The 11,774-nt window shown below is 45.0% G+C and overlaps 1 protein-coding gene across 1 annotated transcript; it reads left to right on the top strand.

Annotated features, from left to right (window-relative positions):
• Positions 1–9,701: 9,701 nt before the first annotated feature.
• LOC115098568 (olfactory receptor 5V1-like) lies at positions 9,702–10,649 on the top strand. Its single transcript, XM_029615209.1, has one exon. The coding sequence runs from the start codon at positions 9,702–9,704 to the stop codon at positions 10,647–10,649; it is 948 nt and encodes a 315-aa protein (XP_029471069.1).
• The last annotated feature ends 1,125 nt before the right edge of the window (positions 10,650–11,774 follow it).

The following is an 11,774-nucleotide window of genomic DNA, read 5'->3' as shown; positions in this document are numbered from 1 at the left end:
TAAAAAAATTTTGGAGGGGTCCAGAGGGTGGGGGGATACTAACAAACTCATTTTAAAGACTGGGCTGTATTTTTTGGTTATCGGCTCGGGCGCAGCCGATAAAAAAAACCCGATCGGACTGCAAGAAAAAAATTTCACGATGTGAATCGGAACCGGAATCTGAACCGATACCGGTTCCGATTCACATCTCTAGTTAGTATAGCTATGTTTAAAAAAGGATTTGATAAGTTCTTGGAGGAGAAGTCCATTACCTGCTATTAATTAATTTGACTTAGAAAATAGTAGAGATGTGAATCGTGTGATCGATCGTCTTAACGATCGATTTCGGCTGGGGGGGGGAGGGAATCGGATCGTCGCAGTTTGGGTTTTGTAAATATCGTGTAAATTGTGTAAATCGTGTAAATCGTGTAAATCGAAAACCGGCACACTAAAACATCCCTAAAACCCACCCCGACCCTTTAAAATAAATACCCCACCCTCCCGAACCCCCCCAAAATGCCTTAAATTACCTGGGGTCCAGAGGGAGGGTCCCGGTGTGATCTTTTACTCTAGGGCCTCCGGTGCGTTGTAGAAATGGCGCCGGCGCTACCTTTGCCCTGTCATATGACAGCAGGGCAAAGGGAGCGCCGGCGCCATTTTGTTTTTTTGTCCCCCGACGTCAGGAGCGTAGGAGATCGCTCCCGGACCCCCGCTGGACCCCCAGGGACTTTTGGCCAGCTTGGGGGGCCTCCTGACCCCCACAAGACTTGCCAAAAGTCCAGCGGGGGTCCGGGAACGACCTCCTAACTCGAATCGTTTTGCCATACGGCAAAATGGCGCCGGCCATACGGCCATATGCAGGGCAAAGGTAGCGCCGGCGCCATTTTGTTTTTTTGTCCCCCGACGTCAGGAGCGTAGGAGATCGCTCCCGGACCCCCGCTGGACTTTTGGCAAGTCTTGTGGGGGTCAGGAGGCCCCCCCAAGCTGGCCAAAAGTCCCTGGGGGTCCAGCAGGGGTCCGGGAGTGATCTCCTACGCTCCTGACGTCGGGGGACAAAAAAACAAAATGGCACCGGCGCTACCGCAGGGCAAAGGTAGCGCCGGCGCCATTTTGTTTTTTTGTCCCCCGACGTCAGGAGCGTAGGAGATCGCTCCCGGACCCCCGCTGGACTTTTGGCAAGTCTTGTGGGGGTCAGGAGGCCCCCCCAAGCTGGCCAAAAGTCCCTGGGGGTCCAGCGGGGGTCCGGGAGCGATCTCCTACGCTCCTGACGTCGGGGGACAAAAAACAAAATGGTGCCGGCGCTACCTTTGCCCTGTCATATGACAGGGCAAAGGTAGCGCCGGCACCATTTCTACAACGCACCGCAGGCCCGAGAGTAAAAGATCACACCGGGACCCCCGCTCTGGACCCCAGGTAATTTAAGGCATTTTGGGGGGGTTCGGGAGGGTGGGGGATTTATTTTAAAGGGTCGGGGTGGGTTTTAGGGTTGTTTTAGTGTGCCGGTTTTTCCGCACTCCCCCTTCTCCTCCCCCTTCCCCCGATTTACGATTTTTGACGATAAATCGGGGGAATTCCTATTGTATCGCGCTTCTAACGATTTTTGACGATTTAAAATATATCGGACGATATTTTAAATCGTCAAAAAACGATTCACATCCCTAGAAAATAGCCACTGCTATTACTAGCAACGGTAACATGGAATAGACTTAGTTTTGGGGTACTTGCCAGGTTCTTACGGCCTGGATTGGCCACTGTTGGAAACAGGATGCTGGGCTTGATGGACCCTTGGTCTGACCCAGTATGGCATGTTCTTATGTCTACTCCCTCAAGTGTGTCTACTCTATTGCAGATCTTTGTGTCATCTGCAAAAAGACAAATGTTTTCTCTTACTCCCTCTGCAGTATCACTCAAAAAGATATTGAACTGAACCAACCCCAAGACTGATCTTGAGGCTCTTCACTCATTACCTTTCTTTCTTCAGACTAAATTCCATTTACCCTCACTCTCAGTCATCTATCCTTCCACCAGTTTCTAATCCAGTTCACCACCTTCAGTCCCAGCCTTCAGCTGCTCAGTTTAATTATTATAAACCTCCTATGCGGAACAATGTTTAAAGTTTTGATGAAATCCAAGTCCACTGCAACCAGTATTGCCTCTGATTTATTTCACTGGTCACCCAATCCAAAATATGGATTAGATTTGTCTGATACAATTTGGTAAAATCATGCTGTCTCAGATTCTGCCACATGGTTTTTACCAGAGGGAGATCGTGTCAAACAAATCTTATCAAGTGAGCCCTGCTATGCATTTACAATATGACAGAATGTGACATCATCTGTAAAAATGGAAATATGTTATTTAAACCTTTCTCTAGATCACTGATAACACCGGTCCAAGAAGAGATCCTGTGTGACTTCATTTGTCATCTTATTTTAATTGCAATATTTTCCATTCATTATGACCTAGTAACATCACTAATATGCCTTTGGCTATTAATATACTTAAAAACCTTCTGAGACAACAGTGACTCCTGGGAATTAATCTCACAAGACCTGTTCATATTTGATAGCATCTATAAATCCTGTACCACAAAGCTTTGATTTCTCCATGTTATACATTCATCACAGCACAAATAATCACACCATAAATCAACAGTATAATTCATATATGAGAGGTGGGAATCCAGATGCTTTACCAGTGATATGAATTTATCTTTAATAAGGAAGATCACTTGTGACACTAGAAGTAGTGTCCTCAGTACCGCAATGAACTCAATGTCCCCCATCTTAAAACACAGAACATCCCAAACTTCAGTATCTGTCTGATACTTCAGAATGGTAAGTTCATATTTTATCTGTCTGCTATTACATTATTATTATTACTATGATGATAATGTTGTGAATGAACAATCTTAGTTTGGATGTAGAATATGTGGTAATATTCAAAAGATTTTGTGATGCAAAACAATACTATACAATACAATTGTGCTTTGCATGGTATCTTTCTTAGAAAAGCAACACAAAACACTTTAAAGACTCACCTAGAACACAGTTTGTTACCATTAAGGCCTGGGTAAACCCTTAGTAATCTGAGTATAGGGTCTGGAATGGCCGTTCTCCTGAAAGGCTTTATAACTGCTCTCTCCCGAGAGTCTGTGGGCAGGCCTTTATGGTTTTTGGAGAGTTAGGAGGTAGTTAAGGAGCTTCACCTGATTTGTAATTTTTCAGGCCCAGTCAGAGGAATCAGGCTAACAGCCTGAGGATCCTGACCATGGTCGGTAGGGTTTTCCTTTCAGTCTACTCACTAGGTGGTTGGGATATCCCTCTGGGTTGTTTTCAGGTTTAAGAGTTTAAATGGTAGGAGCCTTGTGAGACACCTGGGCTTTTCCTGTATTCAGGGTGTGGGGAACCTTGTGTTTGGGATGCCCAAGGATAGCGAAGACTTGCTCTTCTGAAGTGGACACGCTGCAAGGAGCAATTCCAGTGCTACTATCAGTTGAAGAAAAAGGACATTGAATTTTAAGATCCAGAAGGAACGCACAACTATCATTGCAGGTGGAGTGAGTGAAGAAATCAACACCTCTATTGATGTAGCATTTCAAAAGTGAACAGCAATCGCCAGCTCTGCCCACTCCAGTACAAGCAGCAGCCACCATCCCAAACGTGGCTCAGAAGAAGAAACCGGTGACCACCGTGGACCCAGAAGCAGTACCAGATTGCTGGACTGAGATGACCCCCAGTGCAGGAGATGCCTCACCCACAGCTGAGATGGTGACTTTTTTTTCACCCTTCATGACAAGGTAAAGAAAATTACCCTAAAGGGCGCCCAAGCAATGGTGGCCTGGGAATGCTGGCATTGCTATTACAGCTGGCACAGCACATCCATCTCCAGGGCTGCAGCTATCTTGGGCTGATGTTCAAACTCAATGGGTGCATAAAAACTAGCTCCTAGTAGAGGAAGAGGCCGCTCTTCAGATGAGGGATCCACTTGTTCAAGCTCATCTGGGGGGCAGCACTTTGGAGCCCGGGTGGGGGTCAATGAGTCAGCCAAGTGGAACATGGCGACCAGCTCCAGAGTGGCAAGAGAGCGGTTTAACATCGTGCCCCCCAATGTTAACCTATATGCTAGAGAACCCAAGACATGAATACAGCATTCAGGGTCGGGAGGATTTTCCTTCCAGTCTACTCATTAGCTGGATGGGATATCCCTCTGGGTTGTTTTTGGGTTTAAGATTTTAAGAGGTAGGAGCCTTGTGAGACACGTGGACCTTTCCTGGATTCAGAGCACAGGGAGCCCCTATGTTTGCTAGTTATTTAGTTAAAACCATTTGTATCCCCCACCCTCCACAGTTCAGGGTGAGCAGCAATCATACACATACACAATAGTCCTTTATAATATAACATAAAAACCACAAATTAAAACTGAAAACAGACAAAGCTGTCTAAAAATGTTAGATTATGCATTTTGACTGCTAAAGGTCCAGTCAATCCAGTGCTGGATATTCTATAGTTAAGAACAAAGGGAAGTCATGCCGTGTTAATCTAGTATAATTATTTGATGTTGTCATTAAGAATGTGGATAACAGTTAGTCAGTTAATAGAGTGTATTGGGATTTTCAGAAAGCATTTGATAAAAGGCATGGGATTGAAGACAGTGTCCTATTGTGGATTGGTAACTAGTTAAAAGACATGAAACAGAGGGTAGGACTAAATGGTCAGTTTTCCCAATGGAGAAGGGAGAATACTGGAATGCCCCAGGGATCTGTACTGGGACCAGTGTTGTTTAACTCATTAATGAACTGTAAAAGGGAGGAATAAATGAGGTGATCAAATTTGCAGATGACTTCAGTAATTCAAAGTAGCTAAAACATGAGCAGATCATGAGGAATTGCAGAAGGACCTTGCCAGATTGGAGAACTGGGCTTCTAATAGCAGAAGACAAGTACAAAGTGATGCACACAGGGAAAAATAATCCCAATTACGAGGGCAATTTTCCAAGCTTTGTCCGTATGTAAAAAGGTGTTTGCTTATAGAAAACCCTCTTGAAAAACCTCTCTTCCTTCATGCAGGAAAAGTATATGTGCTGTCCTAAGTGTGGGCACTTTTCCCCATGGCACCCTATGCAGATAGGACAAGGCTGGTGGAAATATGCTAAAGAATTTAATTTAGAAATCTCCAGCCTGCTTTACCCCACATAATTTCCATCTGCAAAGTACATGGAGTAAAGAATTTCTGTGGCACCAGCCCACCACTGGATTATGTAAGGGTGAAGCTGCCCTTTTAAAATAAACTTTCAGTTCCATGAGTACCTGCAAGCTCTCTGGGAGCTTTAAAAATTGCCCACTAAGGAGCCGACGCAATACAGTGCGCTCCGCCGAGCGCACTGTATAACCCGCAGTCAGACATGGGTTGAATAGGCGCTAATGAATCCCTTAATGCAATAAGGGGATTATTGCCTATTCAACATGCGTCTGACGCAGAGTGAGTCTAATAGCGCTAATCACATGCATTGCAATATTAAGTAGGAGGAAAAACAAAATTAAATAAAGTTAAAAAATAGAAAAAAAAAAAAAACCACTGGCAGTCGGGTGCAGGAAACAGACGCTCAAATGACAAGCGTCCGTTTCCTGAACCCCCGGGCTGTGCGCCTGTGAGGCGTTTAGGAAAACCGACGCCGATAAACTCGGCGTCGGTTTTCCTAAACAGCGGACCGCCGACGTCAATCAGTTTTTCGTTAGCAAGGAGGCGCTAGAGGCGCGCAAGCAACCCTAGTGCCTCCTTACTAATGCGACCCCCTAATTTAAATATTGCATGGCGCCCCCCTTAGGAGTGCCTGGGGCGCATTAAGAAAGCGGGCACTGACTGTTCAGCGCCTGCTTTCTGCGCATATTTATTGCATCTGCCCCCTAAGGCAGTGCGTCTCAACCCAGTCCTGGGAGCACACCTAGTCAGTCAGGTTTTCAGGATATCCACAATGAATATGCATGAGATAGGTTTGCATACTATACAAGCAGTGTATGCAAATCTATGCCATGCATATTCATTGTGGATATCCTGAAAACCTGACTAGCTAAGTGTGCCCCCAGGTCTGGGTTGAGAAACTCTGCATTAAAGGATCACTGCCTTCTACGTGAGCCCAGGAATAACCTGGAGAATTCCACAAAAAAATTAAAACAACTTTGTTTATCCCCAAACTCCTAATTGTATAATGCTCCTTGGCCACTGCAAGTGCAAAGTCAGTTTTACCATTAAGCAAACGAAGCGGCAAAATGCTACACTGAGACCCTGCCAGCCAAAAACAGACGATGGAGCTGGACTGGAGCAGCATGGCTGGCAATCGCAAGGTTCCTCAGGTCCTGCCAGCTGGAGCAGCATTGCTTCCCAGGACCTGGCAGAAGGAGCAGTATGAACCCATCGCATTGTGCTCTCTGACTACCTCATCGGTGCCAGAACCGCAAACATGTTAAAAACTTGTGGACTGGCACTTCCTGCTGCTGACCTCCCAATGCATGAGTGACTGCCTAATGCCATTATGTATTTTCTATCTACTGATGCTTGGTAATGTTTTAATATAATGTGACTCTGGGCAAATTATAATGCAGTGCAATGTATCACGGCAGCAGCTTTTGAAGGGAAGAAGGGAAGAATGAAGCCAGCAATTTCCTCTTCCTCCTTTCATAACCAGATTAATCTGAACTGGCATTGACTGAGCTACATTGCCATGAGCCTTTATTCACAACTACCGAGTGTTTTTCCTCATCTTTTTAATCCTCGCACATATCCCATCTTGTCAGTCATTATATTGAGAGTCCCCAGAGGGTTCTCTTTAGAGTCTGGTGCATGCTCCAACCTCAGTCTGGCCATTAGGCATTGTCATTGTAAAACGGCTGGGACTTACTTCCCCTAGGGTCAGTGAATGCTGATTCTGCAGCATCTCTAACCCTAAATGGTCCAAGGAGCAGTAGCCAGGCCAAAGGAATTTAAGCCAGATCTGCTGCAGGCAACACACAGCACTGCTGTTGACTTTGTTGACTAGGTTCATCAGGTGACCTGCCTTATAAAGGACAGCCCTTATTTAAAGAATGGTCATTTGTCCTTCTTAAGGAAGAACAGGGTGCACTATTCTATTTATCATTCTGGCCATACATAGAAAAAGAAATAGTACTAAATTTCAAAAATGACATGCATAGACAGAGCTAGGATTTTAAAAAGGAGGAGGAATGGAGGGGCATAGATGGCATGGTGCATCATCATCATCATTCAACTCATTCCATCATCTCACTGTTATCTTTCATTCTGCCTTTATTTTCCCAGTCTTTCTCCCTCCCTCTGCTCCTTCTAAATTCCCCTCCCCCTAAATTCTTCTCCACTTACTCTTTCCTATTTCTCACTATCATCTTTTCCTCCCAACCACCCCAACCCTTTCCTCCATCTTTCCTTCCAATACTTCTACTCAACCCCTTCTGATACCTCTCCATCTCCCATCCCCCTTAAATTCCTCTCCCTCCTCACCCCAAGATTCCGCTCCATCTCTTAAGAACATAAGAACATAAGAAAATGCCATACTGGGTCAGACCAAGGGTCCATCAAGCCCAGCATCCTGTTTCCAACAGTGGCCAATCCAGGCCATAAGAACCTGGCAAGTACCCAAAAACTAAGTCTATTCCATGTAACCATTGCTAATGGCAGTGGCTATTCTCTAAGTGAACCTAATAGCAGGTAATGGACTTCTCCTCCAAGAACTTATCCAATCCTTTTTTAAACACAGCTATACTACCTGCACGAACCACATTCTCTGGCAACAAATTCCAGAGTTTAATTGTGCGTTGAGTAAAAAAGAACTTTCTCCGATTAGTTTTAAATGTGCCCCATGCTAACTTCATGGAGTGTCCCCTAGTCCTTCTACTATCTGAAAGAGTAAATAACCGATTCACATCTACCCGTTCTAGACCTCTCATGATTTTAAACACCTCTATCATATCCCCCCTCAGTCGTCTCTTCTCCAAGCTGAAAAGTCCTAATCTCTTTAGTCTTTCCTCATAGGGGAGTTGTTCCATTCCCCTTATCATTTTGGTAGCCCTTCTCTGTACCTTCTCCATCACAATTATATCTTTTTTGAGATGCGGCGACCAGAATTGTACACAGTATTCAAGGTGCGGTCTCACCATGGAGCGATACAGAGGCATTATGACATTTTCCGTTTTATTCATCATTCCTTTTCTAATAATTCCCAACATTCTGTTTGCTTTTTTGACTGCCGCAGCACACTGAACCGACGATTTCAATGTGTTATCCACTATGACACCTATAGATTTCTCTCCATATTCTGCTTCCCACCAGGGCCCGCTTCATCAACCCTACCCTTGAATTCATCTCTATCTCTCCCCTCCTTTCCCTTAGGTTTTACCCCATTTCATCACTCCCCATATGCCAAGGTTCCTTTTCATCTCCCTTTCCTCCTCAGTTTTGTCTCTCTCACTTCACTTCCAGATTCCTTTTCATCTCCCCCTCTTTACTTTTCAGGTGTCTTGAGGCACAGTAGTTTCCAGCAGGTAATGTGGAGACACAACAAACACTGATTCCCTGTCCTATCAGCTGCTCCTCCCCCTATGGTGTGCTTCCTTCATAATCAGGAAATATAGGAATGGGAGGAGAAGAAACCATAAAGAAAGGGAGTGTGTGCTTACGATGTCACTATATTGCCAGCCTGCCATCACTGTTACTGATCTGACTACCAGAAAGGAGGGGGGAGGGGGTGGATAAAGTTCACTCTTTTAAACATGACAATGTCTAGTACAGCTTTTACCAAGGGGTTGTTCTGAATTCTAGAGATGCTTAATTGGCCACTGTACCACTGAGTTATTAGGCAAGCCATGGATGCAGGTTTCTTTAATACTCTTTAATTCTCCTCAGGGTTTTTTAAATTTTATCTGCATGTTATATATTAGGGGTGTGCATTCATTTTGAACTTAAATGGAAAACACAACTTTTTTTTTTTTTTAACTTAAAAAAGTGATGAGGCGTAAACGATCGGATTTCCAACTTATTCAACATAGCTATGTTGAATATGTTGGAAATCGCGATTGTTGATCTAAATAAAAATTTAAACCCCTCACCCTCCTTAATCCCCCCCCCCCCAAGATTTACCAAAACTCCCCAAGCTGGCCAAAAGTTCTGTGAGGGTCCGGGAGCGGACACGTGGGGAATCACGTGACGTCCGCATCACTCCGACGTGACGCCGACGTCACTTGGTCCATCGCGGTTCCGCTCCCGGACCCCTCGTTGGGCCCAAAAGGCACTTTTGGCCAGCTTGGGGGGGCCTCCTGACCCCCCCAAGCTGGCCAAAAGTGCCTTTTGGGCCCAACGAGGGTCCAGGAGCGGACCCGAGGGGAATCACGTGACGCCGCGTCACTCCGACGTGACGCCGACCTCACGTGCTCCTTGCAAAGGAGTTCAGAAATAGCGTCCTGACCCCGCTGGACCACCAGGGAGTTTTGGTAAGTCTTGCGGGGGGGGGGGATTAAGGCGGGTGAGGGGTTTAAATTTTTATTTGAACATATGGACATAGACTCAACTTATGGAATTCTCCATATGACCATATTGACCGCAAATGACCCCCCCTTTCGACTTATGGACTTATGAACTTAAACTTTTGGTCTGCACATCCCTATTATATATCCTTTGGTAATCATTTTTCCCCTGCAGATAGACCATGTGGAATATATGGAATGGAAAAATGGCTCCATAGTGACAGAATTCATCCTCACTGGTCTGTCTAATACTCCAGAGCTACAGACCCTGCTGTTCCACATCTTTGCGCTTATCTATACCACGACTCTTCTGGGGAACCTGGGCTTGCTCACCATGGTGATAGTTGACCCTCACCTCCACACCCCTATGTACTTCTTCCTGGCCAACCTCTCTGCCTTGGACACAGTCATTGCTTCCATCACTGTGCCCAAGATGTTAGACAACTTCCTGTCAGACAGAAAGTCCACATCTTTCCTGTGCTGCATGACCCAGATGTTTTGCTTCCAGCTGATCATAGTGGTTGAGTGTTTCCTCATTGCAATGATGGGTATTGACCGGTATGTGGCTATTTGCAAACCATTAAGTTATACTGTGATTATGAACAGGAACATCTGTATTCAGCTTATTGTCATATGTTGGATAGCAGGTTTCTTAAATTCATCAATACACATCACCTTGGCCTCCACCTTAAGCTTCTGTGGCCCCAATACCATTGACCACTTCTTCTGTGACATCCCAGCATTGTTGAAACTCTCCTGCTCTGACACATCTACTCAAGAACTAATTTTATTCACAGTGGGCGTGATCTTAGGATTTATTCCTTGCCTGGTTGTCTTAGCCTCTTACTACCACATTGTTTCTTCCATCTTGAAAATTGCCACTACAACGGGACGACATCGGGCCTTTTCCACCTGCGCCTCCCATCTCACCATTGTCACTATGTTTTATGGGGGTGGATTTTCTACACACATAATTACACCCAATTTGAGTTCTTCATTGGATGTAAACAAAGCAATAACTGTGTTATACATCATATTAAGCCCCATGCTTAACCCTTTCATCTACAGCCTGAGAAACATGGAGGTGAAGAAAGCCCTCAGGAGAATCATGGGCCGGACATGTTTTTCTAAGAGAATATAATATCACCTTATAGTGATTCAACTTGACAGGCACATTTTCAGAAGGTAATGTTCAAAGGCATGTATCTGGGTAAATTGACTGGTCTGAAAATTGCCCTGCTTAAATGTGACCAAAAGTATGCCATGGTTCCACAAAACAGTACTTTTAGCTACAGGAAAGACAGGTCATTTTTAGCTCAAAGCAGGAAAACAATGCCCGTATATTTGATTTCCAAATGTATGCATGCTATTTTGCCCCTTCCCCCTTTCACCATCACCCCCACAAATAGCAGGTGTAATGTACATGGATGCTTGTATAGCACCTAGTTTCACGTGCTAATTTTCAAAGAAAAGCAAAGTTGGCAGTTTCCCTTTATATATGTGCATGAAGCATATACACTTAAAACGACCACGTGGTTTGCAGCTGTTCAGGCTATTCGAAAATTGCCTCCTCACTTTTAAGTGGGATGCATTTTCAAACATTTGTATAGCAGTTAGACATCTAAATACGCAGGATGAAAGCTAAAGTATCAGTTTGACAGCTAATACATTTTCATATACACAAGTTAAGCATCTAAGTACAGCTAAGTAGCCAAATGTAAACATGCAAGAGAGTGATGCTTTAGAGGACTAGCCTCATGCTTGGCTTTGTTTGTTAATGTTCAGTATACTAGATATCTGATTTGCCCAGACGTTACTGCACCAAGAATGCAGATGTCCAACTAGATTCTCACTTATTCATGCAATCCAATATTTGGATTAGATGAGTAAGGCTAGTTGAAAATTGTTCCTGTTTTATTGTGCACATTTAGGCCTGGATTTTCTAAGGTCGCAGACCTTAGAAAATCCGGCAGTAACGGGAATGGGGGGCGAAGCAGGGGGCGGGCCTGCGAAAGCCGGCAGCCATCACACCACTGTGGTGCGCTGGCTGCCAGCTTTCGCACCGAATAACTATACCATAAAAGATATAGTTATTCGGCGCGAAACTGGCAGCGATAAGGGTCCTTACCTTTCGCCGCCAGTGATGTCTCCGCAGAATGGGACCTGGTGCCGCCCCAACTCCTCCTCTTCCAGGGCCGACTCCGCCCCCATTTAGTGATCGCACGTAAAAAGTCCCTTTTCGCGTGCAATCGCTTTTGAAAATGAC

This window comes from Rhinatrema bivittatum, chromosome 1 (genome assembly GCF_901001135.1).
Source record: "Rhinatrema bivittatum chromosome 1, aRhiBiv1.1, whole genome shotgun sequence".
Classification (NCBI taxonomy): Eukaryota; Metazoa; Chordata; class Amphibia; order Gymnophiona; family Rhinatrematidae; genus Rhinatrema; species Rhinatrema bivittatum.
Note: the sequence above shows the minus strand (reverse complement) of the source record. Positions and strands in the feature narration are given on the sequence as shown.

Coding starts and splice junctions, on each gene's coding strand:
- LOC115098568 (XM_029615209.1), top strand. CDS start 9,702: ATGGAATGGAAAAATGGCTCCATAGTGACAGAATTCATCCTCACTGGT.